General features: G+C 40.7%; 1 protein-coding gene across 1 annotated transcript in view; it reads left to right on the forward strand.

Annotated features, from left to right (window-relative positions):
* Positions 1-9,201, forward strand: part of LOC145341779 (cytochrome P450 4V2-like) — a 43,041-nt gene extending 33,840 nt beyond the window's left edge. The window contains exons 9-11 of the mRNA XM_080186710.1: positions 93-227; positions 2,915-3,094; positions 7,511-9,201. Coding sequence (XP_080042836.1) covers positions 93-227; positions 2,915-3,094; positions 7,511-7,674 — 479 coding nt within the window. The 3' untranslated portion in view covers positions 7,675-9,201. The remainder of the gene's footprint in view (positions 1-92; positions 228-2,914; positions 3,095-7,510) is intronic.
* Positions 9,202-22,315: the final 13,114 nt, after the last annotated feature.

Below are 22,315 nucleotides of genomic sequence, written 5' to 3' on the forward strand. Positions count from 1 at the left end.
AAATCATTGATAATGTTGATCTGCTTCTGTAAATATTTCTGTAATTCATTTTTGTCTGAAAATTTACCTTATTTGATTTTACTTTTTGTCAGGTAATTCTGATCGTCCTGCGACTATGGACGATCTGAAGAAGCTGCAGTTTCTTCACTGTGTTATTAAGGAATCTCTGCGATTGTTCCCTTCTGTTCCAGTTTTTGGCCGTACTTTGCTTGAGGAATGCTATGTGGGTATGTGCAGCAGTTTATAATCCTTTTTTTTCATGTAATGGAAAGTAGGTGTAATTTATCATTCGTAGGAAGAATTCCATTATTTTTCTGACTGTCTATAAGAAGTCGACTGGTCAGTAGTTCCTTGAAAGAGCAGGGCAGACCTTATTTCCAAGCAAAATAGCAAAAGTGCCTTCAAATGCTTGTGTTCTTCATTATGGTTTAGTACAGTGCTTCCCTAACTGTGTCCATGGACACCAGGGAGGGGCCTACAGAGAACTTTCAAGCTGGCTATTGTGGGCAGCCATCTCAGACACTGTGGTCAAGAGTTAGGAAGTGAGTAGTGAGTGGAGGTGTTCTGTGCTACCCTGATGCTCTCTCCATGCTCATGAAACCTCTTTTACCCTCTTCATTCTCCAGTCAAGGGCAGACAGAATCTGCAGTGAGAAGCAGACTTAGCCATCTCAGTGACATCTGTCAGTGAATCTGTTCATCCATTTGTTTCAAAGCATTATTTAAATATTTTTATGTATGACACTTTTCAGATTATGAATACTACAATCTAGAGGTGGGATGAGAAGTTCATTGTTACTGATCCATTTGAAAATGGTCATTTCAACCAAAAGAGTTTGAGAACTCTCATACAGTGAACAGTTACATATTGCTGGCGTGATTCAGTGTGTAAAATACAACCTGAATATATTTAATGGGCTTGGAAGAATAGCAGTGAACTTTCTTAGAATGCTCCCCTGTGGCGCCACCTCCTTAACTTCAATAGGAAGATAGCAGAAGCCCCATTTACACGTTTTGCCAATGATGATGGAGGAGGAGAAGTCCCAAGAAATTCACTGCCCCATGAAACTGGAAAATTATGAGAAAGAAGCGTTTTTGCAAAGACTGAGGGAGGAGAGGGTTGCTGACAGAGACATATGACTAGGGCAGTTTACTCAGATGGAGTGGAGTGAGGCCATAGACGGATTTGAAAATAAGGGCAAAGATTTTGAAGTTGAAGTTGTTCATACGCAGGAGCCAATGTGACATGAGGAGGGAAAGGTAGTGGGTGACTAGGATTGGTTGATCATGAATAAAATAGTAAAAAGGAGCAGCTGCATTTCAAGATCACTTTATAAATGACATCCAGTCTCTTCTAAGAAAATGATTTGCACATGTTTTTTATACATGTCTGTGCCGAAGTTCCTTTATTTCATACAGTCCATAAGTCCTGAGTGAATACTGATTTCACATTGGGATAAAGAGTTGAACAGACTTTATCTTTCCCTGAGGTCAATATTTGTTCTATTGAGTAATGCAATTGAACTGTTTTGTTGAAGATATGAAACTGTAGTCGATAAGTGAAGTACAGATTAAAATGTCTCCTACTCTGATACTCAACTGTGGCTGTATCTTTTTAATTGCGTTTTTAATTTACTTTTCTGAAATTTTCTGTCAAGTGGTATTGTCAAGAAACAGTGAACTGCTGCTAGAGTAGAGCATAGTGTGAGATACCCAAGCCTTGACTTCCTTATCTTTCGGGAGGTGGGTAAGTGACTGCTGCATTGGATCCCACTGGCTTTTAGCGCCTGTCTCATTTTGGCAGTAATGACATGATGCCATGTGTCACGACACCCAGGGTTCCAGTCATTCTGTTCAGACAAAGTTATTTCAAACCTTGCCAAGGATTTTGTCTGCAAACAAGGGCAGTTAAATTTGTTAATACTGGTAGTAGGTATCATTCTGCTAGAGCTACCTATTTTACAGTGCACCAGATATTTTTGATTGAAGGACCAGGATAAATTGGGTTGCTGACCTCTCCTTGGAAACAAATGCCTCTCTGACCAGCCAGTTGACACCGCAGAGCAGATAGGCAGGAGTTACCTCAAAGTTGGCAACATTTGTTCAGTTACGATGGTCCAACTGAATTAGTAGTGAACACTGGAGTTCAACTAATAATATTAAATAATGATAATAATTGTAAATTTAAGCATAAGAGCGACCAAATCGTCTTATCAGTGGTTTCTGGAAAAAATGATCTGCAGGTTAATAATGTCACCATCGATAAATGAACACGTGAAGATGTATTACAAACGGTGGTATATTGGAGGGCTCAGGCGCATGCAATGGGATCGTATAGTGCCCAAATTGACATTGCTGTTATGAACTGTTTGGTGGGAGTGAACCCTTGGTTAACTGGTAGCAGTCTTGTTTGTGTATCAGATGTTGCAAGGTTTGAACAGTTGTCCAGACTTTTGTGACTGAATTCTGGATTATGTCCAGGCATCTGTCTGACTGGTGTACCCAAACCACCCCTTCAATCCATCTGCGGCTCCTCTAGTCTATAAAACTCTTTCAATACGTAAGGCTCACTATCCTATTTGTTGTGCAAAGGTTGTTAGGCCAATGGTAGGAGCATTCACGTTGCAACTTGTCAGATTATAGATCTGTCTGAAAATTTTCCCTCCACTTTTCCAAGAAAATAGGATCTGAAAAGGGGAAAAATGTGGTCATGCTGCGTATATATAGTGATTGTTCAGTAAGATTCCTTTTGCTAGCCTCAAGATAGCATCTTACATTGTCATTTCTTTTACCTAAAACTTACTACCACCCTGTAATGATATTAATTTTTTTATGACTTTTTGTTAAGGGTAGCTCATTAGTCAATATTTTAAAGGTATCAATCATTGCTACGTTATTCAACTTCTGTTTTTCAGGAGGGTTTAAAATACCCAAAGGAGTCAATGCCATGATCATTCCTTACGCCCTACACAGGGATCCCAGGTATTTCCCAGATCCTGAAGAGTTTAGACCAGAGCGATTTTTACCAGAGAATTCAACTAAAATGAATCCATATGCATTTATTCCATTTTCTGCTGGAGTCAGAAACTGCATAGGTATGTATGCCCCACAGTAGAATAGACATCCAGCTAGTGTGCATTGCATGTGTGGTTGGAGTATGGTACATTTGGAAACCCAGTGCAGCTATATATGAATAAGTATAAACCAAGTTTTTAACATAACCACATTGCTTTTATTTTAATTTTTTAAAGCCATGTGGCCAGTGTTTCTGCTTTGGATGTAATCATGAATCTGGATGCAAATTGTCATTGAAATTGTGCTCTTCTTCCAAAGTAAAGTTACCGTTTAGGTTTCCACCCACTTCGGTTTACATAATCAGAAATGTAAAATCCTAGATGGATCAGGGCAACAATTGGGCAGCCTGTTATTTGTTGTTGCGGCATTAAAAATGATTAATTCTATTAGAGTGGCAACATGTTTGTATTTTATTCATACAACCGAAAAAAAGATTTAATGCAGAAAACAAACATCTTTGAAACTGTTTGGACTCCCACCTGTGAGTAGCCTGAGTTTAGATCACTGAAAATGACTATTCAGAATTATTTATTAGTTTCACTGGTCAACACCAGTCGGTCTCTGAGTAAGTAAAATATGCAACATGTGTAAAATGCGTCACCTGTGTGAAATATGTAAAATGTCCTGACTGGTGCCTGAGTGGCAAAGAGAAGTGAACGAAGAGAAGTTTTGACCTGGAAGGAAGGTGAAGGTTATGGGGGGCAGTCAGCGAAGTGGAATTGAGGCTATAGTCAGATTAGCCATGATTTTATTGAACGATGGAGCAGGCTTCAGAGGCTGAGTGGCCTACTCCTGCCTTAAATTTTTGAGTTGTGATAAACCTCGTTGAATAGCCAAAAATGACACAACTAACAAAAACTGGCCATATTTTCTGTTTCAATCTGGGGCATGGGGGTGTGGGGGGAGGGGCTGTTGGTTCTGGTGAAATGTTTCAGCGTTATATTTAGAACAACATTAAATTTAGTAAACTGTCCATTTATGCTTAAAGGCATTTGCATCTCAAATTCTGCGATACTTTGCCTGATGTTTGACTGGATTGTGTTGATGACTCCAGTGCAAACTTTAGGCCAGAATTTCCACCAGTTCAATATGTCTCCCTATAATAATCTTTTTGTCAGTAAGTCTTAATACTGTCGGTGATTTTTGTGTTTGATGGGTTGATGATTACGTTTTGCTTGGACTAAGTGCATTTCAGAGTAAATTTTCCAAATGTTTGTTTGGAAAAAATTCTGTCGCTGTCATGTGCCACTTTGAAAAGAAAATAATGAGCAGGTACTTGTTACTTAAAGCAGCCTGTGGCTTAGTTCATCGTAACCATTCACCAGTCTGTATCCTGGACACTAGCCTCAGCCTTCACACACCAACTTCTCGCTGTGGTACCATTGCTCTGATGTCTCCGACTCTGTTAAATAGCTTAATCTTCCCCCTGCTGTTCCCTCCAGTCCCCTCCTTTAAGGTTGACAGCTGGCCTGTTGCTAAATCAGAGTGGTAACACTGTACTTATGAAGACCAGATGTCTGAGATTTAAACAGTGGCAGAGGTTACAGAACTGACACATCAGCTGCTTTCCTCAGTTCTGATTCAGCTGACTGGAAACAGAATCTGCATATTGGGGACTCTGCCAGTCCTCATGATGAGTAAACCTGTGTAACTGATTGAAAGCACCAACATTTTGTGCACCCACTCGGAGAGGCAACAATGATCCTTTTGCTTGAAACACAAAACCACCAACATCACTTCTGGGCTTGCAACCTGTACCCTCCTCTTAGATCCTTCTTCCTCGCCTCTTCCCTCTGTAGCACCTCCCTCCCTGCCCCTGTACAACACCCCCATGTCCAACTTTTGCTTTTATATATAATGTCCATCCTCCTCCCTGTCATTATTGGCTGAGGTTAGAACGAAATGGTGTACAATCGCAGTGCCCCTTTTGATTCTGAGCCGAGCTTCAAACTCCATATTCCACCACCAAAATTCCCCGTTTCTTCCCCTGAAGCTTAGAAGTAGTGAGCACCTGGCTAGGCCATTCCACTGCTCGATGGCTTTCCAAGCCCGACTCTCCATTTGCTGAATCCTACCCAAATGTTGGCATCCACATCTTAATCTGTTCTAAATCCTGCTCCTCTGCCCTGGGAACCTCCATCAGAGATTATGTAACAATCAAAATGGTGCTGTTTGTCCAGGAGTTATTTATTGGCCTCGCTCCTTCCCATCACTGCAGCTTCCTTCAGTGTGTTATCTCTCTATTCTCACTCTGGCCTCTTTTTACGTCCCTTCCATCAGCTCCGCCGTCAGACATAAAACCTTCACCTGTTGAAATGGCACATGCTGGAACACTAGCTGCTCTCCCTCAGTCATTAACCAGGCTGACAGTCACTTCTTTGATACTTGTCCCATCTCTCCTCACAGTCCTCTGAAGTGCTTTGAGATGCTTTATGATATTAAGGACACGAGATCAGATTTTCCTTGGAGCCAGGAGGGCTTTAGAAATGGTGAATGGGACCCAAAGCTGGTATTTTTGCCTCCATTTGTGGTGTTGGTAATTTCCAGCAGGATAGGTTAAGGAGATGGATTGCAGACTGGTTTCACAATGTTCCTGACACCATTGCTGAGATGGATATTGTGGACTTTTGCAGTTCTGATGAAATTGAACCAGTGTTGCTTGGCAACATGAATTATACTTGCTCAGAGATGTCAATGACCATGGCTTTGTGGCTGGAATCATATACAATTTAAGTACAAAAGGTACTGTTTCACGTTTACTAGGCTGATACTGGAGTTGAGGGGGTTGAGCTATGAGGAGAGGCTGAATAAACTGGGCTTGTACTCGTTAGAGTTTAGAAGAATGAGGGGAGATCTCATTGAGACGTATAAGATGATGAATGGGATGGATAGGATAGAGGTGGAGAGACTCTTCCCGCTCAAAAAAGACAGTAGGACTAGGGGGCACAGCCTCAAGATAAAAGGGGGGCGGTTTAGAACGGAGTTGAGGAGGAACTTCTTCACTCAAAGGGTGGTGAATCTCTGGAATTCTCTGCCCGTTGAAGTGGTGGAGGCTGCCTCGCTAAATATTTTTAAGACGCGGGTTGATGGGTTTTTGATAAGAGAGGGGATTAAGGGTTATGGGGACAGGGCGGGAAAGTGGAACTGAGCAGCGACAGATCAGCCATGATCTTATTGAATGGCGGGGCAGGCTCGAAGGGCTAGATGGCCTACTCCTGCTCCTATTTCTTATGTTCTTATGTAAATATGATGTCATGTTACGTATGAAAGTAGCACAAGTTATGTGTGTTTCACGTAACAGCTCAGGAGGGTCTGTTTACACAATTATTTAATGCAATGTCATTATGAATGCCAATCAATCTATCAATGAATTCTGCTCAGCCGAGGTTGTTGACATAGGTGTCAAGAGAAAATGTGAGCTTATTTATTTTGACAGATTTATAAGCTTCTCAATGACTTCATAATATTACAGGGCTTGTGAGTGTTGTTTTTTGTGGATACTGAGTGGGTGATTTGGGAATGTGAGGGGGTAGAGGGTAGAGGGTGTGGGTTAGGAGGCCTCATACCGATCTGCAGAACGTGACCATGATGAACCCTTTGACCTGGCTGCCTCAGCATTGACCTGCTTCTATCTTTGCCTCAAGTCTACTGTGAGAGGCGACAGACCCAATTCCAGGTTATCATTGTCTCTTCTGGATGAAAATAGCAGCAGTAGTGGGCACTGCAGGATAGGAGGCAGCTGGAGTACTGTGTGCAGTTTTGGGCGCCGCACCTGCGCAAGGATATTTTGGCCCTGGAGGGAGTGCAGAGGAGGTTTACTAGGCTGATACCGGAGTTGAGGGGATTGAGCTATGAGGAGAGGCTGAATAAACTGGGCTTGTACTCGTTAGAGTTTAGAAGAATGAGGGGAGATCTCATTGAGACGTATAAGATGATGAATGGGATGGATAGGATAGAGGTGGAGAGACTCTTCCCGCTCAAAAAAGACAGTAGGACTAGGGGGCACAGCCTCAAGATAAAGGGGAGGCGGTTTAGAACGGAGTTGAGGAGGAACTTCTTCACTCAAAGGGTGGTGAATCTCTGGAATTCTCTGCCCGTTGAAGTGGTGGAGGCTGCCTCGCTAGATATTTTTAAGAAGCGGGTTGATGGGTTCTTGATAAGAGAGGGGATTAAGGGTTATGGGGAGAGGGCGGGAAAGTGGAACTGAGCCACAACAGATCAGCCATGATCTTATTGAATGGCGGGGCAGGCTCGAAGGGCTAGATGGCCTACTCCTGCTCCTATTTCTTATGTTCTTATGTTCTTATGTTCACATCATCAGGAAATTCCATTGACTCCTGATTCCTGCCTCAAAGATCAAAAACCCATTCCACCATAATTGTGCAGGTTTCAGTGATGATTTGAAAATAAGTAAATTTTTTAAAAATTTCATTTAGGTCAAAAATATGCAATAATGGAGGAGAAGGTAATGTTGTCCTCCATTCTTCGGCGATTCCACGTAGAAGCAAAGCAAAGTCGTGATGAGCTCCACATTGTGGGTGAATTGATTCTGCGTCCACAGAGTGGCATCTGGATAGAACTCCACCACAGAGCACAGTAAATATCTTTGGGGCAATATGTCCAATTACCAAAGTACCAGATAAAATGATGCACTTTGCTGTGTAATTTTCCTCTCCCAAGCTGATGGAAAATCATTTAATGAATCCAAAAATATCTGTATTTTGTTAATATCATAATTTGTATGACAGTCTTAGATCATTCTCACACTGCTATGTACTCATGAGCCTTACAGCATTTAGCACCAGGTAATTACATTGTTGTGAGAGTGGAGTCTTGTATGGTTTTGATTTGTAATTTCTACATGCATGAATGCCTCTGTTGGAAAGAATGGCATTGCTGTTAATTTTCTGATATATCATTGTGCTCTAAGGCATTGTTACCAGCTGATATTGGTTACACACTGAAAGAGAGCATGAGATTGATGCTATAATCATGGCCCCGATTAAATTATTACAGTCTGAACTTTATTCCCAACTCTTGCTTTTGTGCTTGTAACAAGTAGGCAGTTTCATAATCCAACTGGTTCTTTATAAGAAACAAAATAGAACATTAAAAAAAAACTTTTCTCGGGAATTATCAAATCAGGAACCTGTCTGACCTACGGTCCACCAATTTTCTTTCTCATTGAAACAAAGTAGAAATTAAAATTGGTTGGAGAACAAAATGGACAACCAAATTGCAAGCTACGAGGTGAATATGTATTCTCAAGTGCCTTGTTTTCAGACAGTTGATTTTAAGTTGGATGTTTAAATTTGCTGCAGAACTGAGCTGGGGAAATAGTTATTTGTAAGTAAATACAGCAGATAAATGGAGCAGTTGGTGCTGTAACTTGGAGCTGGCATATTGAAAGGAAATGAGTATTTGTTATAACTCATTACTTGCTCTCATGCCCACATGTCCCACCTTGGCCTACTGCAAGGCTCCAATGAAGCCCGGTGCAAGCTGGAGGAGCAGCATCTCATCTCCCAGTTGGACATGTTGCAGCCCTCTGGACTCAATGTTGAGTTTGGCAACTTTAGAATTTGAACTTTCTCCTCCATCTTAAACCCCCCCCTTTTTTTAAAAAAACATACATGTATTCCCCAAATGCTAAGAAGCCCCTCCCTCTTTCACACCAAGCCCTCTGTCATTTGTTCCTATAGTTGCTACTTTTAGCTGCAGTTTATTTTGCTCTAACACGTTCTCCCTCCATCAAAACTGAAAGCACTCAAACCATTAATCCTGTTTCTCTCTTGGTAGATGCCGACAGACCTGCTGAGTTTTTCCAGCATCCTCGGTTCTTGTTTCAAATTCCAGCATCCGCAGCATTTTGCTTATTTGTCTATTTGATCTGCTGTTGAATGCTCTTAAGATGTCCGAGCAAATTTCAAAAACAAATTAAGCGCAGATTGTGAAAATAAAAATTCAGAGGTCTCAATTTCAATCTATCAGTTTAAATATATATTTTTTCAATTACATCACTTTTGTTTTTTCTTTAATAAGTTAATTTAAACATGTGTCAAATCTGTGGACAATGTAATGACCAAACCCAGCTTTCTTACTAGCAGTATTTTTAATAAAAGTATAAAATGTCATGCATATATACGAGTCTAATTGTGTTTTATTTCTTCGAGAAATACGTTTAGAAAACAACAGGCAGATAGGTATTGGTTCTCAGTAAAATGACCCTGAATAAATTAAATTTAAAAAAGTATTTGGCACTGTTTACTGTAAGTTGAGTCAGGCAGCATGGTTAGTGCAGGCTTGGAGGGCTGAAGGGTTTGTTCCTGTGCTATAATTTTCTTTGTTCTTTGTTCAGCACGTGTCCAAGTCTGACATTTCAGGAATTGAAGTGTCAATGGAAGAAGGTTTTACAAATTTTAAAACCTTTCCTTCCAAATATTTTGAATTTGAATCAAATTTGGAAAAACCTTTTGTGCAGTCGCAACTGAAAAAATATCAACAAATTTATCCTTATGAGCACAAAAATAGTTTACCCAAGATTTTAAAAAATATTTGACAGTGGGTATGGTCAGAGAATGGTCTCTTGTCTCTGCAGTGAACTATTGACTTTGAATGCTTTTCCATCATTGTCTTTCAGAAAACAGGTTAAACCACTGAATCTTTAAAATGAGGAAGCTATTAATTAAAACTTGGTAATAATGAAATAGATCATCATTTAAAATAAATATAGCCTATTGGACAACACGGTGGTGCACTGATGCCTTACAGCGCCAGGGACTTGGGTTCAATTCCTGGCTTGGGTCACTGTCTGTGTGGAGTTTGCACGTCCTCCCCGTGTCTGCGTGGGTTTTCTCCGGGTGCTCTGGTTTCCTCCCATGGTCCAAAGATGTGCGGGTTAGGTAGATTGGCCATGCTAAATTGCTCCTTCGTGTTAGGGGGTCGAGCTAAGGTAAATGCATGAGGTTATGGGGATACAGCCTGGGTGTGATTGTGGTTGGTGCAGACTTGATGGGCCGAATGGCCTCCTTCTATATTGTAGATTTCTATGATCCTATGATAACCAATATAAATGGTGTATTTAACTCCACCTCATTTAAAATAAAATCTTACAGCACTTAAGGTGCAGATCCAGGTACTTCTTAGATGAGTTTAGGGTCTCTCTCTCCACCACAAACTGAAGCAGTGAATTCCAGACACCCATATTCCTCTGTGTAAAAATGTTCTTCCTCATGTCCTCATTACATCTCCTGCCATTTGTCTTGAATCTATGTCCCCAGTTTCTAGAATTCTCTGCCAAGGGAAACAATTCTATCTGGCCCACTCCATCTCTTCTCCTTATAATTTTGTACATCTCAATTAAGTCGCTCCTCAGCCTTCTTTGTTCCAAGGAAAAGAACCCCAACCTATCCAATCTCTCCTCATAGCTACACTTGTCTACCCCGGTAACATTCTTGTAAATCTCCTCTGCACTCTCTCCAGAGCAATTATTTCCTTCCTGTAAAATGGCGATCAGAATTGCACACAACACTCCAGTTGTGTCTTCACTAGTAATTTATACAATTCCAACATTATATCCCTATTTTTATATTGTATACCTGTGCCAATGAAGGAGTGATGAGGAGATGCCGGCATTGGACTGGGGTAAGCACAGTAAGAAGTCTCACAACACCAGGTTAAAGCCCAACAGGTTTATTTGGTAGCACAAGCTTTCAGAGATTTTGCAAGCCCAGGCAAGTCATGGGGGTTACAGATAGTATGACATGCCTGGGCTTGCAAAATCTCTCTAACTGTCCTGGCTGGAGACAACACACACATCTTTAACCTGTGCTTAACCCTCTCTCCATTCACATTGTCTGTACCTTTAAGGCTTGATTACCTGTAAAGACTCGCATTCCAATCATTATCTTGTAAATTGAGTTTGTATCTGTATATGCCCTGTTTGTGAATACAAACTGTATAGATACAAACTCAGTTTAATTCCCAGCTCAGGTCACTGTCTGTGTGGAGTTTGCATATTTTCCTTGTGTCTGCATGGGTCTCCTCCGGGTGCCCCAGTTTCCTCCCACAGTCCAAAGATGTGTGAATTAGGTTGATTGGCCGTGCTAAAATTGTCCCTTCGTGTCCTGAGATGCTTAGGTTAGAGGGATTAGCAGGTAAAATATGTAGGGGTATGGGGGTAGGGCCTGGGTGGGACTGTGGTCGGTGCAGACTTGATGGGCTGAAGGGCCTCTTTCACAGACAGACTTGACACTGAGAAAGTGCACTTTTGAGCAATGCCTTTCGAAGCTGCAGCTGATTCGAATGTTCCACCACCTTCCAAACAGAAATCGAGTAAATTAGATTGGATTCCTCTGTATCTAAAACCTTCACTCTTCACGAACCTGTGAAGCGAAATTAGTTTCAAACATTCAGGCCTTTGGTAAATGTAAATATTTCATCATAAGCACTAGTTAAAGTTTAATACTGTTCCATGCATCCCACCACCTGGGTCAAAGATAAGCATTTTGCACACTAGGTCTATTTGCCAGATCACAGAATTTATCCACTGTATAAAGGCATCTTGGAAACATTGCTGGAGAAAATAAATCCTTTACTAGAATCTGATGAAGTCCTGGCATGAGCCAAAATCAGGTAATTACATTCTTTGTAATGGCATGTTGGTATAGTTAGTACACAATTCTTAATGCAATATTTACAGAAATTTCCAACAATCTTATTTTGGATGAATGTAGCATGCAAAGTTAGCCTGTCATGGAGTTCCTGCATGAATTCTGTCCAGGTATCGGTGCAATCTGCACTGAATTGAATGTATTAACATAGAAGATTGCAGAGTTTAATTTGTGAGTAATACCCACTATACTCTAGTTTCGATGATCTTTTATTCTGGCTTAAAAGTCAATTCCACCTTTAAGAATGCCAATGGATTCAAGCTTTTGTGCTTCTGTGTATGTTACATCACAGTTTTTCAATTACCTCATTGTGTCAGATAATAAATAATTGATGCATGTTCCATTTAATGCTAATTTTCACAGGCGGCTTAGTGAATACCTAAGTGCAAATGTATTGATGCATTTTTGAAGACAGTAACATGGAGGTATATTTGAATAATATTAGATGGCAAGTGATAAAATCTTAACTCATTCCGAATAAATCCTGCAATTCACAGAACATTTATTTTTACAGTAATTGAACAAAAGAGATTAATTAGCATATCAGCTAAAGGATGAAGAAACTTCTATATCTTGTTTGCTTTGTGGGCTGCATACCTGAATTTCTTTCACAGAATATTGGTGGTAAGGTCCTTTTCTCTGCTTTTATTTTGTGTCTTAAGATTCTATATATATGTATGTAAAACAGCAGAACTGATTAATTAAACATGGAGCATTTTAGAAGCTGGTTTGATTGTTCATGAAATTTGATTACCATCAAACTTTAGTAGGGGTTTAGCATTGAGCATGACATATATACTTAGTGATCATAATTTCATAGAATTACATGGAGAATTCCATTCTACCCAATCAGTCCATAATGATTCACATGAATAGCAGTTCAGTCCTTCACTGGCTGGCCTTGTCTTGCGAACTTTATTTCATTTTCCTTCAACAACCTTGTCTTAAAAGTTGAGAAGCACTAATTCTGGTGGTGCATCAAAAATTCTGAGTAAAATAAAAAATTGTACTTGCTCTGTCCTAAATATATTGCATCCTATCGGAGAGGTTTTCACTACTGAGGTGGGTAGCTCAATTCAGGGTATTTCCTGACTCAGCAGACCTGACTTGGTAAGAAGTGCCCCACCAGACTTAATTTTGGCTTCAGATGGTGGGGCAGAGGGAATGGAAGTGGGTGATATTTGGAGCCAGGCCTGCCAGCCCTGGAAACAGATCAAAGGTGGCTACGGGGTAACTGAGTGCAGAGGTGAACTATGTAAAAGGCCGTCTTGGTACTCTGAGATTTTGTCCCAGCTGTTTATATATTAGGTTTCTCAGCTCTCACCTGTTGCATTGCCTCAAATTCCATTCACTCCTATGCCAGTTCCATTCCAACTCATGCATCCCACCCACCCCCAAGAGCCCCTCTTAACCTCCATGACAAATCATGGCACTTCCATGAAAATATATGAAAATGCATCCTGTACATAACCAATGAACATTACAGTAACAATGGCATGTGTCAAACTGCTTAAAAAACACCCATTTATAACATTTTTAATACTGCTACTGCTGCAACCCAATAAAAGTACCAGTAACAGAAGCTATAAACACTTGACATATCTTTATCTTGTGCAAATCAATATTGAGCTATTGGCAAAAAAAAAGCAGAGAAGTAACATATTATAACATCATAAAGCTGTTATTTGAGCAAAGCATTCCCTTCTCACCAGTTTTGTCAACAAAGCAAAATGAAACTTGGCTGAGAGCATAGACTCTCATAAGAACATAAGAACATAAGAAATAGGAGCAGGAGTAGGCCATCTAGCCCTTTGAGCCTGCCCCACCATTCAATAAGATCATGGCTGATCTGTCGTGGCTCAGTTCCACATTCCCGCCCTCTCCCCATAACCCTAAATCCCCTCGCTTATCAAAAACTCGCTTATCATAAAAGGATTAGCTCTGTTAATGCATTCATAATTGATAATGTTGTTGGGAGGACCATCACTTCAAAGAATTCTTGGCTCTTCCAGAGACTATTTGGCTATCAACCCCCATAATAACTTAATAAAATAAGACATGTAATGCATGTTGTCAAAATTCAGGATAAATTCAACTCAGTCAGTTACTGTCCCATCAGTTCACATTTGATTATCAGCAAAGCGATTAGAAGAGTTGTTGGGAGTGCTACTAAGTGGCCCTCACTCTGCAATAACCTGCTCACTGATGTTTAGTTTGGGTTCCACCAGGTCCATTCAACTTCTGACCTCATTACAGCCTTGGTTCAAATATGGACAAAAAAGCTGAAGTCGAGGCAAAATGAGAGTGACTGTTCTTGACATCAAGGCAGCATTTGATGGAGTGTAGTAATATCAGAAGGAAGCAAGGAGAAAACTCTCTTCTGATTGGAGTCATACCTCGCACAAAGGAAGTTAGTTGTAGTTGTTGAAGATCAATCATCTCAATCCCTGGGCATTGCTGCAGTAGTTCCTCAGGCACAACCATCTTCCTTTCATCATCAGGTTGGAAATAGGGATGTTTGCTGATGAATGCATGATTTTCAGTAGCATTCATAACTCCTCAGGTACCAAAGAAGTCTCTGCCCATATGCAGCAAGACCTGGACAGTATCTGGGCTTGTGCTGATAAGTGACAAGTTACATTTGCAGCATACAAGTGTTAGGGAATGACCATCTCCAACAAGAGGACATCAGACCATCTCCCCTTGACAATCTATGTCTTTACAATTGTTGAACCCCTCATGATCAACATCCTGGATACTGAACTGGACTAGCCATATAAAACTGTGGCTACATGAGCAGGACAGAACTGAGAATCCTACAATGAGTAGCTCACCTCTTGATTCCTCAAAACCTGTCCACCATTGACAAGGCTCAAGTCAGGAGAGAGATGGAATACTCTCCACTTATCTGGATGAACAAAGTTCCAACACTCAAGAAGCTTGAAACCATCTAGGACAAAGTAGCCCACTTGATTGACACTTCATTGAGCAACTTCAACATTCAGTCTCTCCACCAGCAGCACGCAGTCGTGGCAGTATGTACCATTTACGTGCTGCACTGTGGAACTCCCAAGGCTCCTTCAACAACACTTTTCAAACCCATGACCTAGAAGGATATGGCCAGCACATACAAGTCACATAATGTTCTGACTTGGGACATTACTGCCATTCCTTCACTGGGTTACATCCCTTCAATTTTCTTCCTAACAGCAATGTGGGTGTAATTACACCACATGGATTGCAGCAGTTCAAAAGGGTGAGCAGCTGCTAGGCTGGCTGCTCTGCATGGACCTCTCCCTGCCTGGTTACATCCTCAGAGTGAAGCAGTGGCAGTGGGTGAAGCCTTTAATTGGGCCTCAACAGCCCCATTGTTGGGCAGGCTGCACAATGCCATTGGGGTCACTAAGTGATGACCAGACCATCTACTTGATTTTACATGCACCAGTGCCTTCAAACTACAATGGGCAGCAAATCCAGTCCTATATGTTTCTGTATTTTTTAAAGAATATTTTGATGATGATTATGGCATGTTTGTTTCAGGAAAAGGTCAAGCAAAGGTTTATATCTGTGGCAATTAGCAAATCATTGATGACTGCAGAATCCATGTCTTGAACTGCAGGCTCTTGAACAGTTGGACAGAGGATTTTGGACAATCTCTGGTATAAGTAACAAAAGCAGAAAACGCTGGAAAATCTCAGCAGGTCTGACAGCATGTGTGAAGTGAGAGAATAGAGCCAAAATTTTGAGTCAGGTTGACCCTGGACCATTTGGTTTCATTACTTTGAAACCTTTTAATGGTTTGATATGATTGAGTGGCTTCTTAGGCCATTTTAGAGGGCATTTAAGAGTCAACCACATTGCTGTGAATCTAGAGTCACATGTAGGTCAGACCAGGTAAAGGTCGAGGTAGCCTGGTTTTTGCAAAGAAATTTCTGCCTGTTCATCCTGTTCTTCAACCTGTTACAGGCTGAAAAATATAATTTTGTTATTTTTGTATTTGTTTTATAATTTGTTAATATCTTGAAAGATGTTGAGGAGGATGTGGAAATGTTGATGTTTCCAGTGTTGGAGGGGTCAGAAACTAGAGGACGTAGATTAAAGTAAAGTATCAGAAGAATCACAGAAAGAAAAACTAATGCAATGAGTTGTGATCTGGATTGCACTGGATGGTGGAAGCAGATTCCACAATACCCTCCAAAAAAGAGAGTTGGACAAATATTTGAAAAGGAAGAGAGTGCAGTGGGGACATACTTGGGGCGGCATGGTAGCACAGTGGTGGCGTGGCGTAGTGGTTTGCAAAGCTGCCTCACAGTGCCAGGGACGCAAGTTCAGTTTTGGCCTCGGTCACTGTCTGTGTGGCGGTTGCACGTTCTCCCCGCGTCTGTATGGGTTTCCTCCGGGTGCTCCAGTTTCCTCCAATGGTCCAAAAGATGTCCTGGTTAAGTGAATGACCCGAACAGGTGCTGGAATGTGGCAATTAGGAGTTTTTCATAGTAGCCTCATTGTAGTGTTAATATAAGCCGACTTAAGAGGGACTAATTGGGCCCAAACAACTTTGATAAACATTATTGATGAGTAGTTTATTGAAATAGAAGAAATTAATCAAATTTAATTGCAGGATGTGTATGTGATTTGGTATCAAACGTCGATTTCCCTGGAAATGACATTGAATCAGTCCTTGCTCCAGATGCCAATTACTGTCAAAAAGTGTGTACCGAGAAAAGCCAATGTCAATTTTTCACCTTTTTAACAAGAGATTGGAACACTGACAACCGAAGGTAAATCTGTAACTGTTTCATTCAGATGTCTAACTGGAATATGGAATGATGATATCAGGTTTAGTCAGTGGCAAACCCCATCCTTAAAGAGACATTCTAATTGGAATTGGAGCAGTTCCTCACAATGGCCCAGTAAACAAACATTCATATATTGCCTCAATCATTGATTATTGTTCTTGTCCTGATGCTATTAAAATCTAAATTATTCCAGTACGATTTGTTGCCATTAAACTACAGATATTCTGAATGAGGTTATCACAAGAGGAATGTTTGTGGTCTGTGAATTAAATTTGAGCATTTGGTTAAAAAGTACATGTATTGTAAGCAAGATATCAATGGACAAAACCAAAATGTAAAAATTAATGTTTGGATTCTGTCCCTTGAAGATCTAAATGCCAGTATTCATGAACTTTGGTGAGATTATGATAACCCAGGTCAGGGCAACAACATCCCTCCCTTTGATACTCTATTTTTGGATTGAAAATGAACGAAGAATCGTTTCCACCTCATCACTGCAAGGTTATGAGTCCACCCAGCAGAAACACATTTTGAGCGGGATTAGACATTCTGTAGATAACTGGTGATCAAATCCCAACCTCTACCCTGGGAGTTCACCACGTGGTTTCCAAACCAATATATTGAATTAGATAGACTTGGATGAAGAATAACCTTTTGACCTCATCCCTCCACAGATCCAACCTCAATGTTTTCCCAAAGCAGCAGCACAGATTTAACTTCCATGCATTAACTTTATATTCCAAAACTTCACTTTAACGATCGCCTACCTTTTGTTTTCTTCCAGATTTTATTGTTATTTGAAGATGAGTGCGTCAGGAGAACCGACTGTTAAAACTGATTTACCCAATGTTGTGTCAGGATATTCCCTGAAAGGGTGCAGGACACAAAGCTGTAAGTGAGAAGGATAAGATGCCAACCACGTTAAGTTTTCATTTTAGGATGTTCATATTATTTCTGTAAAAGTCATTTTATTAATAATCTCTCTCTATATTGCCATTCATTTATATGTAAAATGTAAATGTTTACATGGTCAGGCTGAGAGCAGTTTTCATTGTGCCAACAATGATTCTATTGATTTCAATGTGAAAGAAAGTGAAGCATGTTGTCAAACAGGCTGCCGTTTCACATTTCCCAACAAGACCAATGTTACTCCTTTGGTTCTATTTTCCCTTGTGTGTTGCACCTATCTCTTGGTGCAATGTGAGTGTGACAAAAGCAGTAAAATGCACCTGGATATATTCCAGTCATGTGGTGACATTGTCCAGGTTGCAAATTAGGATACGTGGTTCATATTATTTCCTTGTCTCCATATTGTAGAAAAAGGAAACATCAAAAGTGCAGTGTGCTTTTGCCATTAGGTGGCCTGTGAAACAATGTTTTGTTCAGTGGAACAAAGAGTGAGAAATGGAGGATGGATTGCGATGAGGAATCGATACTGAGTCACATGTTTGGTATGGGTGGAATTTCAGTGCAGAGGGGAAAATGGTGCTCTTCTGCTGTTGGGCAATCTTGAACATTGGGCACTTTTTCAGGGCATATGTGTGAATATTTAGGTGTGAGATGAGGAGAAATTTCTTCAGTCACATGGTTGTGAAACTTTTTAATTCTGTATCCATTGGTTTGTGTAAGCTTCATCATTCATTGCATTTAAAGCTGAGATAGACAGATTTTTTTTCCTCAGGGAATCGAGGGAAATGCGAAGAAAAATGAGAAATGGAGTTGAAGCCCAAGATTAGCCAGGGTTGTATTGGATGGTGGAATGGGCTTGTTGGGCTCTATGATTTAATTCATCCTCCTATTTCTTGTGTTCTTGTGAAAAGATAAATTATATTATGGCATGTATATGTTCGATTAAACCTTGCTTGCAGTATGATTGGAATTTGTCATATTTCTGGTTGTTTTCTCGTTTTCAATTCCTTTTCCCATGTTTTTCAGCCTGTTTTAAAAGCATTTATGATGGTTTGGACTTTCCGGGAAATGACTTCCATCACTCTGTAGTGGAGGATGAACAAAGTTGTCAAAGAAAATGTACAGAGGAACCTGACTGTCAATTTTTCACCTTCGTAAAAGGAGAATTTCACAATCAGAACCAGCGGTTAGTCAGTTATTCAAGTAACTTAGTTTCTACAAGGAAATAAAGTTCCTCATCTTTCAAGTAGATGAGCGCATCCCAAAATCCTTCATCTGTAATCTTTTTAGTCTCAATGTTTATTGTAACTCAGCGGGTGTCTGCGAGGAATAATTACAACTCCTTAATAAACACATCCAACTCAGAATTAAATTCATTCAATATCAGCAACGGGGAATAGCTGCAGAATCAGAGGATGGTTAATGATTTTGTGAATAATTCAAAAGGACATGTATCTGTGATTCTTTCTAGTTATGTCTGCTACCGCAAAAAGAGTGAAAGAGGAACTCCATCAAGAATAAATATTCTTCAGAATGTTGTATCCGGATTTTCTTTAAGGGAATGTGGAGACAATAACTCAGGTAATTCCAAAATGAGTTTTTTTTTTGATTGATAAAACCATGATGTAGAAGCTGACAATGAACACAAATTTCTAGCAGAATCCTTTACTCCATCTTTGTTGCTTCTGGCAACAGTTCTCCAGTAAAGGAGATACTGTTTGACCTGATAGTGGAGTTAATTTGATTTGATTTGATTTATTATTGTCATATGTATTAGTATACAGTGAAAAGTATTGTTTCTGGCATGCTATGCAGATAAAGCATACAGTTCATAGAAAAGGAAAAGAGAGAGTGTGGAATGCAGTGTTACAGACATAGCTAGTGTGTCAAATATGATCAACTCAATATGAGGTTGGTCCATTCAAAAGTTTGACAGCAGCAGGGAAGAAACTGTCCTTGAGTTAGTTGGTATGTGACCTCAGACTTTTGTCACTTCCTGACGGAAGAAGGCGGAGGAGAATATGTTTGGGGTATTGAGGATGTGTCTAGGGCGGTGGATAGAGGAGAGCCGGTGGATGTGGTCTTTCTGGATTTTCAGAAGGCGTTTGATAAGGTACCTCACAAGAGGTTACTGCAGAAGGTCAGAGGACATGGAGTTGGGGGTAGGGTGTTAGCGTGGATAGAGGATTGGTTGTCAAATAGGAGGCAGAGAGTGGGGGTCAATGGGTGCTATTCGGATTGGCGGTTGGTGACTAGTGGGGTGCCCCAGGGGTCGGTGACCATTTATATAGATGATCTGGAGGAGGGAACCGAGTGTAGGGTGTCGAAATTTGCTGATGACACCAAGATTGGGGGAAAGGCAACTTGTGCGGAGGGTGTGGAGAGTCTGCAGCAGGATCTAGATAGGCTGGGCGAATGGGCCAGGAAATGGCAAATGGAATTTAATGTTGGCAAGTGTGAGGTGGTCCACTTTGGTAGGAAGAATGGTAGGAAGGACTATTACTTACGTGGCGAAAAACTGCAGCAGGCGACGGTGCAGAGGGACCTCGGGGTCCTTGTGCATGAGTCGCAAAAACCCAGCCTGCAGGTGCAGCAGGTGGTCAGGAAGGCGAATGGGATGCTGGCCTTCATAGCGAGGGGGATTGAATATAAAAGTAGGGAGGTCTTGCTGCAGCTGTATAGGGCATTGGTGAGGCCGCAGCTGGAGTACTGTGTGCAGTTTTGGGCGCCGCACCTGCGCAAGGATATTTTGGCCTTGGAGGGAGTGCAGAGGAGGTTTACTAGGCTGATACCGGAGTTGAGGGGGTTGAGCTATGAGGAGAGGCTGAATAAACTAGGCTTGTACTCGTTAGAGTTTAGAAGAATGAGGGGAGATCTCATTGAGACGTATAAGATGATGAATGGGATGGATAGGATAGAGGTGGAAAGACTCTTCCCGCTCAAAAAAGACAGTAGGACTAGGGGGCACAGCCTCAAGATAAAGGGGGGGCGGTTCAGAACGGAGTTGAGGAGGAACTTCTTCACTCAAAGGGTGGTGAATCTCTGGAATTCTCTGCCCGTTGAAGTGGTGGAGGCTGCCTCGCTAAATATTTTTAAGAAGCGGGTTGATGGGTTTTTGGTAAGAGAAGGGATTAAGGGTTATGGGGAGAGGGCGGGAAAGTGGAACTGAGCCACGACAGATCAGCCATGATCTTATTGAATGGCGGGGCAGGCTCGAAGGGCCAGATGGCCTACTTCTGCTCCTATTTCTTATGTTCTTATGTTCTTATGTATGTGGGGTCCTTAATTATGTTGGCTACTTTCCCGAGGCTGCAGGAAGTGTAGACAGATGAGAGGCCGGTTTGCGTGATGGACTGTGCTGTATTCACGACCCTTTGTGGTTTCTTGCTAATTGATTGCTAGCTGTAGTTAATGGATAAATTTATTCAATGTAATTAATGTCCATATTTTTCAAAAGAGAAAGACTTTTTCTCTGTGTAATGCATGTAAATTACTGCTTATAAATAAATTTACACATTTGTTAAATGAACACCACGAGAAAGAAACTACAGCATGCATATTAACTTCTTGATGTTATTTAAGTTAGCTAGTGGAGGTGTTAAATGATTCTGGTGGTCAACATCCAATGACATTGTGAGTGGAGCAGAGGAAGATTCTCCTGGCGCGGAAACTAGAATTGTGAATTTTTGGAATTCCCTTCCTCATAGAGTTGTGGATGCGTCATCATTGATTATAGTCATGTCAGAAATTGATAGATATTTGGTCTGTCACAGGATGTAGTGAAGCTCAGAGAGATCGAAATGAGATATAAGATCCATTATTTAACTGCTTTGCAAGTTCTTTTTGATTTTTTTTCCAGTTTCACATTTTGTAATCGTAGTTGAATGCAATTCTTTTCTCCTGGGAGAAGGTGGGGAGATGTGTTGCGTGTCTGTGTGTGAGCGGGAGCTGAAGTGGTTTTGACATGTGCATTGGCAGAGGGGATGGTAATCACAGGGCAGAGATTTTTGCTCATTGGTAAGAAGAACCTGAGGAGTCATGAGTAAAACAAATGATGCAGTGAAATGTTGCAACCTGAATGGCAAAGCCTAACAATTTGGAGGAAGTGGATTCAAGAATGAATTTCAAAACAGAATGAATGGATACTTGGAAATGAAAAGTTTTCGGTGATTTGGGGTACGAACATAAAAGTGAATTGAACTGGAGCCACCCTAACCTCCTTTAATAAACATGTCTGACAAATAGATGATTGATACGAAAGTGTTTTATTGCAGGATGTGTCCGTGATCTAATATCAAATGTCGATTTCCCTGGAAATGACATTGAATCAGTCCTTGCTCCAGACGCCAATTACTGTCAAAAAGTGTGTACCGAGAAAGGCCAATGTCAATTCTTCACCTTCTTAACAAGAGATTGGAACACTGATGACCGAAGGTAAATCTGTAACTGTTTCATTCAGATGCCTAACTGGAATATGGAGTGATGATATCAGGTTTAATCAGCGGCAAACCCCATCCTTAAAGAGACATTCTAATTGGAATTGGAGCAGTTCCTCACAATGGTCCAGTAAACAAATATTCTTATATTGCCTCAATCATTGATTGTTGTTTTTGTCCTGATGCTATTAAAATCTAAATCATGCCAGTACAGTTTGCCATTAAAGCACAGATATTCTGAATGAGTTTATCACCAGAGGAATGTTTGTGGTCTGTGAATTAAATTTGAGCATTTGGTTAAAAAGTACATGTATTGTAAGCAAGATATCAATGGACAAAACCAAAATGTAAAAATTAATGTTTGGATTCTGTCCCTTGAAGATCTAAATGCCAGTATTCATGAACTTTGGTGAGATTATGATAACCCA

Source organism: Carcharhinus amblyrhynchos, chromosome 1 (genome assembly GCF_965287045.1).
Source record: "Carcharhinus amblyrhynchos chromosome 1, sCarAmb.v2.hapA, whole genome shotgun sequence".
In the NCBI taxonomy this organism is placed as follows: Eukaryota; Metazoa; Chordata; class Chondrichthyes; order Carcharhiniformes; family Carcharhinidae; genus Carcharhinus; species Carcharhinus amblyrhynchos.